Here is a 20,864-nt window from a genome sequence, read left to right as displayed (position 1 = left end):
GGGACCTGGGTCATCATTTACTAACATCTCCTCTCAAACATACTTTTCTTGCTGGCATGGTGAACTCTTCTACTGGGGCCTGCTGGGAAGTGTGACGGTCTGCCCATACTGTCCACTGGCGTCTTGGTCAAACGGTTAATGCGTGTCACGCTCTGCCCAGCACATCTGCCGCGTCCCAGCTCCGCCCACTCAGAGATAACGATCTATGGCTAGAAGTGTCTTTGTCGGAGACATGACTTCAATCTCGGTGTGGATGAGTGATGAGGATTCCTCTTAAGCTTTGGCAGAGGGGGAAAGGAATGAGAGCAGCACAGACAAACACAAACACACACAAACGCACACACACACACACACACACACACACACACACACACACACACACACACACACTTCAGTGAGCAGGCAGGGCTTTGGCATGCAGGCAGACTGCACGGGACAGAGGGCCTCAGATGCTCTTCCCTCTGTTCAGAGCATGCTCAGTGGAGCGTGATGCATCAAAGCCCTCTTTCATGCCCTAATGTGCTGCAAAACAAGGCAACATGACTCCCCCTGTCTAGTTAACAGCTTTGAAACACACCATCGAACACAGCAATAGTTGGGCTCTACTCCCATTTCAGATATTTCACAACACACTGTCATGACATGACAAAAGTGCCGGGGCTCTCCTGCACCACCCTGGTGCTTACAAAGCCACACAGACAAACACCGCCTCTCCCAGTCCGATCCCTGCCATGGGATCCTCTCCTGCCATTGTTGTCTTGGAACAGCCAATCAGCTGAAACCTTGCTGTTTGGTGAAAAAAGAAGGTGGGTATGGTCTTGTCGGGTTAAGAAGGCCCATTTTAAAATGGCTCTTTCCTTCCTGTTTTTTCTTCTTCACCCTGTCGTCGGCCTAACATGTGCCCGTTCACATGCGCCTGTAGCAGTTAACCAGTCAGCCTGTCCTCCCTCCTCGCACTACCTCATCCATATTTCATTAGGTGGTGGAGCGCGGCTGTCGTTGCCGTTGTGATATTCGCGTGCACCGCTCTCCCTCTCTGTGAATTAGAAGAGAACGCTGCAAACCTATCAGACAGATAATATAGCACAAAGACCGGAGATACCCCTAGCACCCAGAGATTCGAAGATGTACAACTGCTCCCTCTGCCGCCATTAAAATCACGTCTTTTGAGCATGCTCCTTCAGACGCTTCTCCTCTGTCACCAACCACTAGTACGAGCGCGCATAGCAACAACGGTAAACAAAGCCCTGGGCTCTGCCTTCCACCCCGCTTGTCTTACCTTGTAGCTGCTTAAAGCGGCCCTCTAGCTGGTTGTAGTTGAAAGCAGCTTTGGTAGAATAGCCCAGATCAGGCCCAGGGCTGGAGACCAGAGAGGGGCCAGGCCCAGAGGAGGGGGACAGGAGCCCAGGGGAGTGGGACCCTGGGGAGAGAGGCCCTGGGGTTAGGGGGCCAGGCATGCTGGTCGCCCTCTGTAGCTCCATCAGTCCAGGAGAAAGGAAGCTGGAGGAAGTGGGGTAAAGAGGGGTTCGCTGGCCCCCCCCCCTTTTGAAAACAAAGTCCAGTGGTGGCCCAAGATGTAAGTGGTTAGCTGTAAAGGTTCCGCTCTAGGTGATCCTGCAGCCTGAGCTGGCTCAGCAGAACAGCAGCATCACTTCAAGTCTTTTATCCATCCTCCCATCCTCTCACAGGACAAACAGCCGGCTGACACCAACACGAACAATAGGAAAGAGAGTGTGTTGTGCTCCAATACAGCAAGTCACAGAGAGAAGAAAAGACAGTAACAGAGTGAGAGAGTGGGAGTTTGAGAAATCACGCTGGACTCTGTACTCCTGCAATGAGCCGAGGGCTTCTCAAACACAGCACACCTTTCACAAACCTTGGGGAGGGGGGAGGAGCCAGTAGCTTGGAAATCCTTCAGCAGCCACTCACAGCCCTTGCATTCAGCAGTGACATCACAGCCTCATTATCATAAAGGGGAGTGGGAGGGACCGAGGAGTAGAGGGGAGCAAAGGGCTGTACCAAATGGAAAGGGGAGACTTGGCCACAACCTTCCCCATTTCTAAGCACATGTTTTATATCAAGAGACAAAACATCCCCTAATATTTCACTGAAGCATACATACAGATAGTCATACACAAAAAACGAACTTCCTGACCATGTCCGGCCAGCACGTCCTGTTCTGAGTTCACCGTTTACAAACTCACCCCCCCCCTCCACAGCTTCAGATGAGTGTGTGGGCTTCAGAAGAATGCACTGGCTTTCGTACGGCCAGACAAAAAGCCGGAAGAATAAGGAGCACTCATAGTGAGCCGTGTAATAATATCCTTGACCGTGAACTAGACCTAAAAAGCAGCCAGTTCTTTCCGGGACTCTCCTCTCTCCTTTCTTCTTCTCTTCATTATTTAACCATGTAGTCCACCTGACCAAATGCTTGAAGTTAGGGGGTCAGTGTTTAAATTAGAGTAAAAAAAATTAATGTATCGATTAGAATAAAACCAAAAGTGTGCCTCTCCATTTGCTTGGTTTTTCCCCTGATAAGAAAGCACTCTTAAATATGTACAGTAGTATCCCATCAAAACCATATTCCCATTTCTCTAAAAGCCCTGTCTGTAAAGACCCGTTTAAAAAAAGAATTCCAAGAATTTGATGGTTACTAGGTTTACACGGAAGGCATGGCTTTGGGGGGATAAAGGTTCTCTCATGTGAATTCCCACCGGTACATCACTCCTGGCTATGCACTTATACTGTAAGATATATAAACAGTGCTATGTATTTTCACAGGGCAGTCAGTCTAACGTGATTACACACACCAGAAACAGTTCCAGGTTGGGGCCAGCTAGCCTGACATGGCAACGCATGATTGGAAAGGCTCTTCCAGATGAAGTTTTACATACAAACCCTCTTATCAGACAGTCTAAGTGTGTGTGTGTGTGTGTGTGTGTGTGTGTGTGTGTCCCAGAGAAACAGGGATGAGGTCTCTACATCCTTGACAGACCGTATAAACACAGCTATAAAGCCACAGCCCTATTGACTGGTTGTTTCATCCCTTCTCTCTATAAATCCCTTCTTAACAGGCATGTGTTACAATGTAGGCCAACCTGGACCAGAGAGAATTCATGAACACGTGTTTTTAAAGTTGGCTGAATGAGGTGTCTGTGTGCCATGAGGAATGCCTACGGTGAACGCATGATGGTGACAGCTGAACAAGCAAGGAAAAGACGACGAGTGATTTTTGGTTATTCAATGGTGGAAAATAGTGATGTGAATAAAGCTCAAGGGAAAACATGATAGACTAAATGAACAAGTCGTCCATACGAGCCGCCCCAGTTCCCGGTGTGGTTTAAGCACAAATCACAAGAGGTTCTCGTGAATACCCTTTAGGCTCTCCTCGGTTAATCTTAAACACACCATTCATTCAGTAAAGGTTGTTCTTCTCTACACAGCTTAACATGTCCACCCCCTCCCTATACCCACTACAACCCATGGCCTAGCGTGGCCCAGCGTGGCCTAGCGTGGTCTAGCGTGGCCTAGCGTGGCCTAGCGTGGCCTAGCGTGGCCTAGCGTGGCCTAGCGTGGCCTAGCGTGGCCTAGCGTGGCTAGCGGCCCGAACCACTGCCACCAGTGCATATGTACTGCTGCAGCATGGGTTTTAATTCAGTCCACTACTCTTGGAGCAAAACTCTCACCTTTATCTTTCACCTTTAAGTCCATCCAATAAATGAGTTAATAAACTCTTTTTTATTATTCAAACAAGCAGGCAATTCAAATCTCACCAAAATGTTCCAAAATGAAATTGAAATGATTTTCTTCTAAGAACATGCCAAAGTTAATAATGTAATTGAAGCCATTGTTCTTTAAAACACACAGACCAATGAAGAAACAACAGCAGATGAGCCAAGACATCAGCTCCTTAGACCTGAAATCAATGAAGGAATAAGGTTTGATAAGAGCCTTCTGTAGATTCTTCTGAAAACTACACGCTACCCTTAAGCTGGTGCACCAGGGAGCTGCACAAGTCTCAGACTGTAGATTAGAGACTGCATGGGACAGCAATGGCTCAACTATGACAGGTTGAGAAGCTACCAGGCCAATGAGTTGCCCACTATGGAGAATTTCACAAGAGCCCTCCGCTTCAGCCCTGTCAAATGAGAACCACATTCTTCTGAGTTTACCTCCTGCCACTGCCAGAGAGACTGATCAACCCCTTATGGAGCCAGAGAAAGAGCAAGCCAGAGTGCACTCCAAACAAATGATCATCTTTCTCTCATACGTGGGAAATGACACACACACACACACACACACACACACACAAAGCCTCCATACACACCCCCACACCTCTTTCCTTGTGGGTACACAAAACGTTATTCCTATTCAAAATCCTATTACCCCTCACCCCTAGCCTTAACCACTAATTCTAAACTTAGACCCTAAGCCAGAAAACATCCACATTCAAGGCCGGGGGCGTGAGTCGGTGGCATCCTGTTTTTAATGTGTAAATGTTGGAATGTAGAGAATGTTGGGGGGGGGGGGGGGGGGGGGTCCTCTGCAGCATAAAGACTAATTCTGATGGAAGTGAGGAAGAGGCAGGCTGCCATGGCTGTGTTTAATTATTCAAATGACTCGGCCGGGCCGGCCTTGGAGAACGGGTCGATCGCTTTAAACAGCACCTCTACTCTCATCTCCGCAGCCACCCTGGTGACTTCAGCGCTGGTTATTCCTGAACACATTTGGCGTCAGGGTCAAGCAGAGCCATTCTGACCAGAAACAGCTGGAACGCCGCCAAGGTTCCCAACAGGTCAATACACACGAACGGGAAGTGTGAATACGGTTACTTTACCGAAAACAGCAAAGAATGTATCCGCAAGGCAGTGGGCATGCTGCGAGCTGCAAGGATTCATTACATTATCTCCTGTGGTAAACGCTCATTTCTTCACACACAAATACGTGGTACACCACCAAGCAAGCGTCTACAGTGGTGAGAGGGTCTCTGTGTCCCTGTAAGGAGATACAGTACGGTTTCCACGGGGACCAGTGTGCTGTTGGCCCAGAGAGGTTTAGATTTCCGTACCTATCAAACGAACACTGGAGGTGAGACCTACCTGGTAAACACACCTGGTCAGGACAACAACCAAAAAACACCTGGACTCAACAAAGGGCATTAGTTTGCATCATTGGTTTACATGTAAGGCTGATCAAGCGCTAGACACGGCTTCTAATTCTGAATCCTTGAACAGCGTGGATTAGTGGTGGGTACATTACGTGGAGTTGGGATAAAATGTGGACACCCCTGCCGCCCACTAAAATCAATCGAGTCTGTAGTAGGACGGCCAACCCTGGGCAAAGGTAACTGTAGACATCCACGTCTTGTGTCCAGAGAGTTAGCTGCACTGTTCCCTGATGACTTTTCAGAAGCAAACTGCTTTTAATTCCTCATTGTTAAAAAAGTGCTCTCCGACTGCTATTTAGGTCTCTTATTTTTACTTGCTTTATTTATTTTATGATGTCTTGTGCAAATAAAAGCCCCCCACTTCCAGAGGGAGCAAAACAACAACATTGTCAAACCTCCCCAATCTTTGACTGTGAGCAGGTTGTTCAAGATGAAATGCTGAACAGTTTGAGTGACCGGTTAGGACAGCAGATCTGAATCTCATTCAAAATGTATGGCGACAGCTAAAGGAAGCAGCTGGTGGACATTTCCTATGGAAAGGAACAGCAAGCACAGCGATGGCTACAATAAGTCTTTGTTGGGAGTTATCTTGGCCAAGGGCTGTTTAAAAAAGAAAAGAAAACTGGTCATGCAATGTAGATAGTATAATGATGTGGATACAATGTCTTATTTTATAAGCAATTTAACAAAGTAAAATAAAATTAAGTTCTCTTTAATACAGTATTGTCACATATAGAGCACATATAGAGCACAACAAAAAAAAGAGAACTAGTATAGGTAAAGAGCTGGATTCTTGGGCCCTAAAACCCAGGGACCAAGTGAGTAATCTTGGTGTTCTGATTGAACGGGAGGTCTGAGTCAACAGTCATATCAAAGCGGTCACCAAAACAGCATTCTAAAAATGTATACAATTACTATATAATTTATATAATAAAAATGTATATAATTACTATAAAATGCATTTACCAAACGGGATAACTCTCCACAACTATGAATGTCAGAAAGGCGAAACACTACGGTGGTCATTGTACAATGTCAAAATTCCTTAATTAACTGCTAACCGCTAACTGCCAACCTAGGCAGAACCAGAACTGCTTAGCTGCCTTACTGAAGAATCACCTATGTCAAGTTATGCCAAAGGAGCAGAATGCCCTGGCCACCGCAACACAAAACTAACAACGGGCCAACAAATGCTACAAGGGCACAAGTGAGCGTGAAAGCGGCTGTGAAACAGAGAAAAAGCAAGAGGTGGTGGGCAAGGAGAAAAACGTTATATCGCAAAAAGCATCAGGGCAGCATAGATTAAATAGAATGGAGCAGTAATCCATAAAATCAGCCGAAGTAAAATGAACGAGTACCACCAAAATACCTCAAACAACGATTACTGTTGACGGGTTTAGGGTTACCAAAACATAACAACACAAATAATGCTAAGTATTTCTATTCAGGGTCGACAAAAAACGAATTGACTTAGGTTATTATGGACATAAAAAATATTTAGAAAATATATGTCCCAATGACAAGACAGACATCACGAACAGAAGTTGTCACAACAATGCAAACAGAAAAGTTGGAGAAGTCATGTGGTGGAGCTATAGTCCCCACCCACTCCTGTATATTTTAAGGGGAAGATTAATTATTTAGTTAAATGGAATACTATCATATTAGCCTAGAAATCAGTGAGCCATGGACCCCCAAAAACAAGCCTACTACTAAAACCACCACAGCTTGGGGGTGAAAGATGGACACCCCAGGAGGGACATTGATGGATTAGTTAACAGCAGGTAGACTATCTTCTAGTCTGGATCGGTCCAAATGCTGGCCACCATTAACAGGTTAAAAGGACATAAAGGAAAAGCAAAACAGTTACATAAAAACAGAAGGCTATATCATACTGTTGCTGGCTTTGTAATAGCAATTGTAGCTACAACGCGTCATCTTGTAAAAAGGGTGTTGCAGGCTGTACACGCATTTCAGCTTTCTAACTTTGGCTTTTGAGTTCATTTTCTTGCCATCATCAGTACATTTACTTGACATAAATGCAACACATATACAGCCAAACTAACCTAATGTCTAGCTTTATGACAGTGTTATATTGATGTGAAAATGAATGGACAATGGGACAACCAAACTTTACCTTACAATAATATATTATAATAATATATTCATGATGAGATTAGAAATCGTCTACTTGAGACATCAAGTACAAAATGTATAATCTCATTATGAATCCTGTTTGGTCAGAGGACTAAGCTCTGACCCATATCTCATTGAAAGAGTTCCATGAACGTGTTCCATGAATGTGTCTTCAATGAAATGTTCTTTAAAAAACAATAAATTAGGCTTAATTGGTAATTGTTTTGTTAAAAAAAAAAAAACACACCATTGATTTTGTGTCGTGGTATCAAAAGGTTACAGAGAATTGTGGAATTCCTTGGGGCCCCTAGAATTTAGTATGTCCATCTCAAGACAGTAGGGTTGAAGCTGGAGAGTTCCATTCCATACTTATGGAGCCAAATCAAACTGAGCCACGCGGATGTCGTCAGTCTTACCGGCCAAGGCCTTGATCCGGGAGCGCTCAAACAGTCGCGCGGAGCTGTTCTCGTTGTCCCACTCGTCAACATCCCAGCGGTTGTTCACCGTGTCGCTGCTGTACTGCTGCTGGTGCTGGATGTCCATGTGTTCGTAATCGGCGGCAAGAGACGTCATCCTGACCCTTCAACTGTCACACTGCCACACATCAGCTGCTTCTCATGAAGCCCTGTAGACAGAGGAGAGATTATGCATTTAGGCAAATGATCAGGCGAGACTGTTGGGTCAGGAATGTATAGCCCCATGTACAGGGCTTTTCAAATTAGATCATAACCTTAGTCTTTAATGTCAAAACCTGGGGAAATATTTTAAGTTCAAAGAAATGTAATGAAACTGGTTTCACAGAGTCGCACCAATTCTGCCCAAAGAACTAAGCAGTCTAGACAGGCAATGCAGACAGCCTGTCTGAATTTGCAAAGTGTGTTTACGCTACCACCTGCTGGTGATTAAATATAACCGCTTTACGACTGAAAAAAGGCTGAACTCCGCATTTGGGAAAAAAAACTGAGGCCCTATTAGGCTCAAACTCATTGAGCTGGCTTTCTATTAACCTATAAAACAAATACGGCAAAAAAAAATGACAAATCAGGGCAAAACCACTATTGCAGGATCACCTATAACATCACACATTTTCCAATCTATTCTGGTCCTCCAAGAACTCTCTATCCACCATAGAAATTACATGAATTGTTTACAGCGCACACACCAGATTTAAAAGCATCACCATTTTAATTCACACCACCACCTTCCGTTTGCTCTATCCAAAATCAGACTGGTCCCAGCTTCAGCGGTCTGCCACCAGGGCCTGTGTTCTGCAATAGCCAGACATTCATTACCTAGATCAATGAATCAGCTCAGCTCATTTCAATAGGACAGGCCAGTGTTTGCCTGATGAGCTAAGCAAATCCCTCTGGAGGAGAACTCTGAACACCAACAGTCAGCAAACACTGGACAATAGTGCTCTGACTGGCGTCTGCAGTCCCAGGGCCAAACCCCAGCAGACAGAAACCGGCACGCACGCGCACGCGCCACATTGACATCAAGGTTTGCACTACGGATGTTGTGGTTTTATTATTACATTTAAACATCTATCATGAACGAGTTATCATGTCACATCGAGACACGGCACACAGGCAGAGCGCTACCACCAGCCTCCGTAACGACGACCACCAAAGTAGAACTTTGGTGTTGCTAGGCAAAAAAAGAAAAAAGAAAAAAAAAGACGTAGACTCTGGGAATGTGGGTGCTGTTGGAGTGGGTGAACCCAGCCTGATCACCCGTGTAGAAGAGAAACAAAACACACAGGTCTGAAAATAGGGATGCGTGTTAGAGATGGACTGATTGCATGGTGTCAAAAAGCTGTATTTTATAAACCCTGTTGAGCAGCGACAGCACTTGTTTCAGTGCAGTACACAAACAGACCACCAGGGGAACCAACCTCCATCGATGGTTGAGTGTTATTGAACCATGACCGGAATAACTGGTGTGGAATGATGAGTATGGATTTTAAAAGCCTTTCTTCTATACAGTGAGCACTATTGTACTCAACAGCTTTGACCCATTATTAAGCGCCACCCCCCTTGATTAGTGTTGAATGCATTATTCCACATGGACTAGAAACCCTTCACATCTATAACAAACTACGAACAGTATAAAGACTCAATCGAAACACTGATTGGTAGGATTTGGGGTATTTTGTGATGGACTTTCAGAATTACTGGATTTCCTGGTTAAATGAATTGTGGCTAGTCATTGGAATCCAATTTGAATGGAGTCAAAATCTGCAAAATCATTTGGGAGCATCCTGATGGTGACAGCAGATGATTGTAAACATCAATCATAGCAAACATACAGAATGTGAATTCAAAAAAGTTATATTTACTGGCCAGTACCTAGTTAGCTTTACAACCTTGTGCACAGTATATCCTGCAGTAAACCTGGACAGCTAAAGCACATTTCCTGAACTACATTTCATTTAATATAATTCTAATTCTTCCTCCATCATCATCATCATCATCATTCTCCCACCACCCCCACCACTTTTATCATCCTCCTCATAATCTATAGGTTCTTTGCAGCAACCACCATCCATCCTCCCACCATCCATCCATTCATCCTCCCACCATCCATCCATTCATCCTCCCACCATCCATCCATTCATCCTCCCACCATCCATCCATTCATCCTCCCACCATCCATCCATCCATCCATCCGCCCACACACTGACATCTTTTCACTCTTCTGATGACACAGAGATGCAGTGTTCACCCGCTGTGTTTGGTAAGACAGAGAGATGCAGCAGTCACCCGCTGTGTTTGGCAAAACAGAAATCGACACAAGAGAGGATTTGCCTTCCGTTAATGTAGAATATACATGGCAGGGATACACTAGATGCTGATATGTAGTCATGTGCTTATGTATGTAGCATGTACACACTGAAGCGGTAGATGGATAACAGGCCTGTGTCATAGAGAGGGACAAACACCTCACAGAGAGGGGGGAGAGCAGAATGTAATAAGCTGACCTTCAACAAATTGTACTGCGGCTCGTATTCATCCATTGCTCATCCTATTATAGAACTCACCCATCTGACAGGTCTACAGGGGGTGCATTCATTATCCATGACAATGCACACAGACACAAAATATACACAGACTGACAGCACTGACAGCCACATGACATCCCTTGACGGGATCCCAAAGAACCGGATGTTCTGGGTGTTTCAGGGGGTGGAAGAAAGCGAGACATGACACTCCGTCATCACTCCTCTTCACGTTCACAGTACACAAACTAAAACGAGCAACATCTAAGTTCAGTCAAAATCTGGCCAGCGGTCTTTGAGGTATCGTATGTGAACCCTAACCCTACTTATCAGTTAACGAAAGGTTGCTGGATCAAACCCAGGGCAAATGAGGTGATCTGTTCATCTGCTCTTGAGCAAGGCACTTACCCTAACTGCTTAAGGATGGCTGCCGATAATGGTTGATGTCTGGATCTGAACCCAATCTCTGAGGGTTTGGGATAATTTTACAGCTACACACTTCTATGGGAGCCGAACAAACAGACAAGCACCCTTTATTTAACAACTGATTGTATTTAAAAACAAGCAACTCATTGCACTTTGGAAGCCTGTTTTATTGAGGGAAATCTAATCTCCTGTACAGTTTTCAGAGTAGACAGAAAAACAACACACTCTTTCCGAGTACAAACTCAAAATTAGCACATTGGGGGTCAAATAACAGACAGATCTGCAGGCTGGCATATCAATAACACAGAGGTCAGCTTTCGTGTCATTGCAGGCCAGGACGGCAGAACACTGGCATGGGATGCTCTTAAACCCTGGGGGGAAGGGAGATACATTACTGCATCCTCAGAATAACCCCAAAAAAATTCCAAAAGGAGGAATCCACAGTGAAATGCTAACAACCAAAACATAAACTTTCCGCTGTCCTGTCCTATCATTCACAATAGAACAGGACAGCATCTCAAACAATGAGATTTAAGCCCGAAATGTATAATGAATCCCACAATTGATCAACACGCCTGGGGCACCTATTCCAGATCTCAGTTTTAAAAGCTGCATGTGGCCAAACACAAATCTTTCACAATATTACATGACCATTTAACAGTTTGGTGCTTGCCATGGTGCCTTGAGGCAGCTTAGGCAGAAAACCCCAGAACATTTTGTAAATATTTCATAATTTAAGTACTTTTTTCTTGGTTAAATGTTTTTTTCTTTTAAGTTTTCAATTGTCAAATGTATCAAAGTCTGGATTACACACGGCTCCTGCTTAATTCCCTCGAAGACCACATAGAAAATCCCTCTGCTCAAGCCATGTGGTCCCATTTTAACTGCTGTTCCATCTGCTAGAGGTTTTGACAACTGAAAACACTCCGGCAGAACACTGCTATCATTTTCTAGATCTGGACTACAGTGTTATTTATTTTGTTTAGCTTTTACATGCATTTGAGATGATGAAAAGAGCCATAGAATAATTATTGTGAATATTATTCATATGTTCATTAGAAACCACAGAATAGAGAAACTATTCAAAATGGAAACAGAAAGGGTGCTTGATTATTATTTGCTTTACACAGGGAAGAGAACAAGAACACATTAAAGAGATTCCCTCTCCAGTATCCTAATGAATCATTTCATTGACTGTAATGGGCCTTTATCTACACCAAACTAAAAATCTCCATGGATACCAAACAGCCAAGAGCCTTCAGTGCAAAACAAAATGGTACAGTGTTCCATCTCAGCCTACACTACCAGGCTGCCAAGTATAACACAAAAGCAAGTCCAAAACATCCCCACTTCACTTGATCAGGAGAAGCAACGGGAATAGATCAAGAAGTGAGAAGGTTTGGAAACATTTTCTATGAAATTGTCATCCTCTACATTCTGTTGATTATTGGCACTATTGATACAAATGTGTAAGACGGTTTTAAAATAAATGGTGTTTGTGCTCCTAAATGCTGTACGATATTTAAAATGTAAGCAAATATTTTATTTTGTTAAAAACAAATCTCAAAAAGATCAGGGTCAACATTTTCATAGCAAATAAAGCAGAATTTGGAAATGGATAAACCTAGCTATCCATTCGTCACAAACCAAATATAACATCAGAGCTAGTAGCCACACCGTGTCAGGACAACAACATGAATCACATCCGGTAACCAGGATTCCAAAAAATAACACCCGTCTTTTACAGGAGTCTTTGTCCCACAATACTTAAAGTAAGAAAGAATGAGATTAAAAAGTTATAGGAAGCTACAAGAATAGTGACTGGTTCAGGTTTTTGCCAAAGTAAGTTTTAATAACTTGAATAATTGTTAATACAAACACGGCCAACAGGTCTGTATCAACATGTTGGCCGTCTCACTATTAGGACCAAGACATCCTTTCATTTAGGACCCTTTCAATTAGTGATGCTTTTCAGAAACAATCAGGTATCTAGGTTTAGGTTTCTAGGAACCTTCCTTGGTTCCTGCCTTATAGGGAGTTTTTCCTAGCAACTGGGCTTCAACATCTTTTCCCTTAGTCGGTACCTGTACAAGCACTTAGTTTTTTTGTCATTGCTTTTATGATGTTAACATTTTGGCGGTCATCCATCAGCTATTTGACAATTTGGTTAAACTTCAGACTTCCCCAGGTCCTGACATAAGAGGAACTCAGTGCGAGCATCTGGACTATGGTTGAACAGCTGTTGAGATTCGGTCAAGGTTGCTTGGAGAAAGACAGTCCCTACCGCCAAGGTACACAAATAACACTTTGAAGTGACATAGCCTTTGAAACAGTTTCAACATTGCACAGCACGCTAACTCTTCGCTTCATAGTATAACAAACAAAACTTTGTTACCCTTGGCTGCTGAGAAGCAAAGGATTGCTCAATTCACTGATGTGGATATATCATTCAGACCTGTATGGCCAGAACTGTTTTGTTTCAGACAAATTCTTTTACAGTACCCCATCTAAGCTATTAGCCACTCCCTATACTATTTTGAAGTGAAGCCTAAGTCAGTGTGCATATGACTAAGGCAAACTTCTGGACATGACTTGTTATTATCAAGTTCCAGGAATAACTATGTAAGCCCACCAGCCGAAATACAATCTATTCAAACCATAATAGGCATCCATTGATTATTATTTATGGGACAAAAGGAAGGGCAGGTCCACGTGGGAACAGACTATAGTGCATAGATTACATATTCCAGACAATCAAAGGAAATAGTTGTTCTTTTATTATCTCCTTTATAATCACATTCAAACACTATAATATGCATGTGTGAATATACCATTTCATAAATAAGATGAATATGAAAGGTGAATCATGTTAAAACACTGACGTACAACTAAGAACACTAAGAGGACTGTAATCCTAACGATCCTTAACGAGCATCCTCACAGACACTAAAGATTGACTGGAAATTTTGAACAGGCAGCCCAGTCCTTCAGTGACCTAGCATGGCTCTCCATGGCCTCTTATTCACTTTCCACAGTTCCCATGGGGCTGTCATCAAGGGCCCTGATAACAATCACGCTTTGTGGCCAAAAAGAAACAAACCAGAGCCTGGCTGGAATAAAGTCTGCCATTCATTGACTTCCAGACACCGCTGCAATGTCATGTCTTTTAAAAGAATGACAATCACACAGACATAGTATAGTACTGTAACTGACCTGGCCTGAGCGAGGAGGGGCCATACCTTTGGAAACTACGTGGTAATCCACAAGGTAATCCTAAATCCAGCCAATAAAAGTCCACACGTCTCAATAGTTCCAGAGGCCAACCGTTGGGAATGCATTGTGCGGCAATGTCAGTCTGAAAATGACATCATTGACCAGACCAAACTCTGCAGTGGTATTCACATTCAGTGACATAAAAGTCCTTTTAGACCACATTGACATCACATTGCGCAACATTCCTTAGAAAATGCCAACATTCATTCCCTATGCTAGTAAACTGAAAATGGAGTTTTTTCCACTCCCTTCCTCCTTCAGTTGACAGTGAGACAGTGAGACACAGTGAGACACTAAGAATGCAGCCATGACCATAGTAGGACCAGTGGAAAGGAATTGAGAATACACACGTCACCACCTCATTAGACTGGAGTTCGAGGGCCGGTCGGAGGCTACAGAGCTGTCTTATGATCCACTGAAGAATGGAATTTGTATTAGAGCTACGATAAAGCTACTTAAGAGAGGTATCTGCAGGCAAAAACGACAAGTGGGTCTGTTTTAAAATGTCTGGGTACGTACATACATACTGCACATACAGGACCTTTTCATAACAATAAGTAGAAAAGCCTTTAAGCTTGATCTTACACCAAAAATGAAGTACAGTTGTTCAAAGATAAAATCAATACTTAATCAAGAAATACATATTTTTCTCAAAAACATCTCATGATTGTTGGCAACCCTGCATTTAGTCATTTGCTCCCTGCCCTGGCCATGGCAGTCTCCTACAACATTTGATGAGGTACAGTAGGAAAACACAAACTCACTCAACACTTGTTCTGGAGATCGGGATATCCAGCAACAACTCAGCTTCAGCCTCCTTGCAGAGGCAGACATGTTTTGGTCTAAAATGTCCTGGTATTTGACAGAATCCATGATGCCATGTATTCTAATAAGACTGAAGGTTCCCTGGGTGTCTAGAAGCCAAAACCGCCCTAGAATACCACATATCCATCCCTGTACATCACAGTAAGGATTAGGTTATTCCCTCCATCCATTGTTTAACATTAACCCCAACTCTCGTGTTTGTGGCCAAAAGCTGTATCTTTGCCTCAGCTGACCATTGAACCCAGTTCCAAACTAAATATCTATTACATTTGCAAACTCCAGGTGATGAGGTCTTCGTTACACTATAGGCTTTTGTTTGGCAAGACATACAAATATCTTGTTAGGATGGAGGTGGTGACTAATTGTTATTTTGTAGACTTAGTGACCGCAACATTCAACCAAATTCTGTAACTACTGTGAGTGGGGCCATAATACGCTTGGCTACTCTTCCAGGTAGGTTAACAACAATCTTCTGCTGATTTAAACTTCTTAATTATTGACTGTCGTAATGAAGAGCAACAACCTTTTCACTCATTTCATTTTTCTTCTCCAAACCTTCCAAATGTTGCTGAATTATTAACGTGTGCAAAAAAAAAATTTGAGTGCACAATCACCCGAAAAGAAGACCAAAATGAACCCACTCGCCACAAGCTGTTGTCATAAAATATTCACAAACTGTTGCAATTGGGAAGCATGCAATCAAATTAATCGGCAAAAAGCACGCTTCAAGAATTTTGCCTTGTGTGTCAATTGTGTCCGCTTCAGAAGAGCCAATAACCATGACATCCTACAAGTTTTGGGAAACAAATATTTATTAAGATTATTTTCCTTCAAAACATTTTACCTCAAAATAAAATGCTATATATCTCTCAGATTAAATATAAGAAACTGATGAAAAATTGCATTTTTTATACTGTAGATTGTGTTGCACATTTTTTACCCGAAGGTCCAATAATTCTGGAGGGCACTCTACATACCTCAGTGGCGGGTGACCAGACGCTTAAATCTGGCCAGCCCAACTCTCAGCCTAGAGAAGCTTTTCAACAAGGCAGCTGTAGCACTGACGTAAGAGGCGGGAGTTCCTCGCATGACGATGGCTCAGCCAATCACATGAAGTGTGCCAACATTAATAAAATACGCCAATCTTAGTGTGATCATGCGAATCAGACGAGGGCACAGGCAGACGATCAGTTGTGTCAGTCTGTCACGTTCAGTTCAGACGGCTTTCCCCTTTGCATGGTGGTCTACAGCACCCGTGCTATTTCAGTGGTCTCCGTGTAAATACACACCTGTGGTGTAGCTTCATTATAACTGGGTCTTCAACGATCAACAGTAAGCGTGCACTGAGGAAAATCCTTCCCTGGCCACCCTTTCCCCCAGTAGTAGCACATTTGGCTTTAAGAAGAACGGAGATGTTACACTTCGGTTTCAGCCACAGCCACTAGTCAACACTCCCTGAGATCTACAGGGAAGGTGACAGAAGAATAAACGTAGTCTCATAATCAACGGATGCGGTGACAGTCCCAACGGGATTGCTGTGGATAGGCATATATGCATGAAATCAGCAACCAAAATACGCATTCTGACCTTTGGCAAAGACACTGAAAAAAGGAAACATTATACACTACTAAATTCAGCGTCCAATAGTTTTCATGAGATATTCAGTAATAGAGGCCATTCACACTGACAATACCAGTACATTTGTGAGGAATGAATATCACTGAGACTCACGGACACAGGGGGAAACCGGCCTGAGGGGTGAGTATGGCAGAGAACAATTAAATTCACTTGTTTTCATTAACCGCCGTCTTGTCTCGGCCCTATTCAAGCATCCTCAGGCCTGGAACTCAACAGCTTTGAGTTCACTTTGGAGCGGTTATGAGGGGAGTGGAAATTACACACAAGGATGTAAATCTATTGATGGAAGATGGAATGAAAAAAATTCTCAGTCTGCTTTGTCTCCCCCCAGTTTATCGGACTAGTCAGAAGTTGTTTATTATGTTGTTATTTCCTTATTTCCGTTGTTTACTTTCACACGCTCTAGGACCGGAAGATCTGTTCACCTTTTAAAGCAGCACCTTTTTTGTTCATTTTGTGAGAAACTCCTTCAAAATATATATATATTTTTTTACTTTCCACACGCCTCTGGTCTCTCTATTTTAGCTTTCCTGCTTTATTTAGGTTTTTGATGGAGACAGAAATTCCAGCCTGTTACACAAGCCACATCAGATATTTCACATTTAATTTGTCATCGATTCTGAAGTAAAATTAACATGGACTTCACTGATCCCTCACTACGAATAAATACAATGAATATACAAATCAGGAGTAACTATTAAGGTAAAGAAGGACACATTCATGAAAGCCACTTGAATGAGCTACTGAATTCTAGTACGGATTCCGATTGGCTGAGATGCTGTTATGTAACGCTCCTCCATTTCACCTGACTGCTACTGCAGCTGTAGCGACAACACAGCCCAGTATCTAGCTCTCATGGAACATTATCACATAACGCACAGAAAGACCTGCAAAAACGAAATTATCCATAGGACCTGGACTACACACATTAATGTAAGCACCAACCGCAAAGACCAACAGGCTGCCACTGAGGCAAAACAACATGAAAAGAACATCACACAAGCTATAGGGGAAAGTCAAACAAATCCATCTAGATGAACACTTTAAAAGTCCAATATGATAGGCTAGGCAGTCTTGCGTATATGATTATTATGTAAGGACACAGGTTACAGCCTATAATCCCTCTGTAGTATAATTTTTCTATTGTGGTCAGAAACCCTGCCTTTCCAATTCCCTTGCAAAGAATATCCTACTCAAACTACCCAAACAATAACAGGAGAAATGAGATTATAATTATTTCCAACCGGCTAGATTTCCTGTCTTCCCTTCAAAACAATTGTCTGTCCAGTTCTCTAACCACAAATGAGGGAAGTCCAAAGTGTCTTCAGAGTAGATTTTGTACAGCACTTTAGTCCAGACTTGCCATTCTAAATTGCAAAGTTAGTCTGGCAGTAGGAGAGACAGCCATGAATTCTAAGCAACAAGGGCCATTAACCACCATTAGTTGTTAGAAACACTGCTCAACCACTATCCAGGGCTAAAAAAAGACAGTCCACACAGGCAGGAAACCCACAGCCTAATAATCTTCGTAAGTGCAGCAGTAGCAATCAGTAAACCCAACATTTTAAGAAGACAACAAACTGAAAGGTTGCCAATATATTGATGTATCTGAAAGCCAAAAAAAACTGTACCCCTAGTCAGCGAACAGGCAGAAAACTGTACCCCTAGTCAGCGAACAGGCAGAAACTGGGCATTTCTAGAAACACTACGGCCTGGATAGCATTACTCTCCCACCCGCTCTCCTATCAGAATACAAACACTCAAACCCTCACTCCCACAGATTTCCTGCGCTTATGCAACTCCGCCAGCTCTGCTGCCAAAAACCTCTCCTTTTCCCTCTGTCCCCAAACCAGCCACACCTCTCCATGCACAGGGAGAACAGGGAAATGGGGTACGGGGAAAAGAGAGCAGGTCAGAATTGCCCAGGGTAGGAGGACAGAGGAGCGCCACAGGCTTAAGAAACAGGGGGATCAGAACACAGGAAAATAACCAGACAGTTCTGATCGGTGCTTAGAGGACCAAGTCATTATCGGCAGGGGGGAGTAGTGGAAGCTGAGTAGATGGAGCGAGGCTTTGGCCAAGCTAATACATGAAGAATTAGTTTAAAAGGATGCATTTTGGACTGTGGTCCTTGCTAATTAACTAATGCATTCCATTGACCTGTCAAGACTTCAACTCATCAGAAATGTTGTGAATAATTGATCGAATGAATGTATAGGTATGTTCTGTATCATCTCCAATGTTCATCAACAAACAAGTCGCTTTGAGAAACCATAGATTTTCTGTTTGTGTGCAATGTTCCAGCTTAGTTCTGCCCTAAAGGCTGGGAGGACAAAGAATTCCAAGGAAACGAAAGATGTGTATGATATCCATATTAAAGATATGTTGCTTTACTTTAGCTCCCTGCTAACTGCTTGACAGGCAAGACAACTCTACTGATAGTGGCCTATCAAAGCCTATCTTGGTAAAACCTTTCATCCAGAAGCCTCTTCTGGCTGTCTAAAAGTTACTCACAAAATGAAAGGGAGAATCCTTTGGTTGCCCGTCATCTGTCATCTTGGCCACTTTCATGTCAGGCCACTAACTCAGGCTATATAAATGAGAGGCTAATCCCCTAACAGACAGGCCGTCTTGTAAGTAAATAAACCAGTTAGCTTCAGGTCCACATCAAGCAAGATGAATGGCTGGATAAACTCCCACACCGCTGAGTCAGGTTTGAGAATCCTGCACCGCGGATATTCCAGATCGGAGGTTGCTCTTGCCTGTCCCAAATAATGCAAGGCATATTTAAAGAAGCCCCACCCGCTGGGGTCAATCATCAGGATTTTACGAAAGCAAAGATGTCTTTACAGTCAAACAGACCAAGAGACACAAAAGCGGTGGCCACATCTTGGCACCACAGCCTGTTTAAGCACCACAATGTCAAAATGTTTAGCTAGGTTTGCAACATGTAAACTTAATTGTCACAATGGGACTATCCTACACTGATTTACAGTAAACCCATTCTGGGCCAGAGGAATAATTTAAGCTTTTTCAAGGTGTGAGTGTGGAAAGTACATTAATTGTATTAAATTAATTTTAATTGATATTAGGAATCAGAGGGCGACAGGTAAGGTAATAAGGAGTTAAGTGTGGAGACAAGTATTGAATCTGGTCTCTGGCAGGGGAGCTGCATAGGTGCATGAAGCAAAGAGTGATCCCATTGGACCACTGTGGACCTTCTGGGGTACTGAGGGAAGAGTCTCCCTTGTTAGGAGAGGGAGCTACAGTACATACTGAATTACATGACTAGGTCAAACTAGCAAATTGACACCATCGGGCCAATCAGAGTCATTTTATATGTCTGATCTCTATGGCAAGGCTCAAAATCCATCCCAAGTTGAGCCAGTGGTGTCTGGCATATTGAGTGTGATGTATGGAGGGAGGGAACCACACAGACCGATCCATAGTACTCCCCCAATTCCAGTGAAAACTGAGTTACATCAAGAATCTATAAATTCTGTCTGCTCAAACAGAGGTAATACTCTAGAGCAGCTCAATGGTCCAATTATATACATTCTAAAAGCCATTAAGGCAGGGACCAAACTAAAAAGATCTGCCTAGATGACCCCATTAACCCACCAGAAAGGGAATGCAGACAAATCTAGTTGATGTGTTTCCAGATATAAATATTCGCACAAATCTGATTGAAAATTTGTCCTGAAAATAATTTTTACATGCGAATAGAACTGTTGACAGTTCTGGCTAAACAGATGGCCTGATTCACAGCACAGACGCTAACTTAGAGAAATACATCCAAAGCTGTTCAGCAAAGGCCAGATTTTACTCACAATCTACTTCTCGTGAAGCTTGGACTGTAAAAACACATTAAATATAAAAAAAGAAATTCTTTCAGGCATTTTAAGCTTTATTGGACAGAAAGTGGTGATTGATAGAGTTTTTGCTGTAGCTGGCCCGAGAGAAGGAAAACTGTTAGCCCAAGACTACTCTCCCTGGGTGTGATCCTTTAGTCCAGCAAGAAATGGACAGATCTGTAGGGAAAAACATTTTTATACAGCTAAACCTATACTGATATCTAGCCTTACTAATGAACATGCAGCCAAAGCAAACTGACAAGATGCCGTCCTAGGGAGCGGCAGTAATGAAAAAGATAAATTATCTAATTATTTAAGCATCTTAACAGTTCCTCCCACACAGACCCAGTGGAGTAGAGCTCCGCCTCGGATTTTACATCCACTATGTCACCATGAAACCTCACAAGCTGCGCACTGGCTGTCTTTGGGGACTAGCCAAACCCGCCATACACAGCACTCAAAGTGGAGTATACAATTTCTGGATGGTTATTTTCGCTATAATTTTTCCTACATATTACCATTGTACGCTCACAGCAACCACACGCAC

The 20,864-nt window shown here is 43.1% G+C and overlaps 1 protein-coding gene across 2 annotated transcripts in view; it reads right to left on the bottom strand.

Annotated features, from left to right (window-relative positions):
• The window catches only part of LOC105010452 (spectrin beta chain, non-erythrocytic 1), a 70,005-nt gene that overhangs the window by 39,427 nt on the left and 9,714 nt on the right, over positions 1-20,864 (bottom strand). Inside the window, exon 2 of one of the 2 annotated variants that reach the window (XM_010869783.4) lies at positions 7,720-7,928. In XM_010869783.4, coding sequence (XP_010868085.2) covers positions 7,720-7,876 — 157 coding nt within the window. In that variant the 5' untranslated portion in view covers positions 7,877-7,928. Of the gene's footprint in view, positions 1-1,279; positions 1,837-7,719; positions 7,929-20,864 lie in introns of those variants that run through there. The other variant, XM_010869777.4, reaches the window with a different exon arrangement.

This window comes from Esox lucius, chromosome 6 (genome assembly GCF_011004845.1).
Source record: "Esox lucius isolate fEsoLuc1 chromosome 6, fEsoLuc1.pri, whole genome shotgun sequence".
NCBI classification, from domain to species: Eukaryota; Metazoa; Chordata; class Actinopteri; order Esociformes; family Esocidae; genus Esox; species Esox lucius.
The sequence above is the reverse complement of the archived record's forward strand: the minus strand, read 5'-3'. Positions and strand labels throughout refer to the sequence as shown.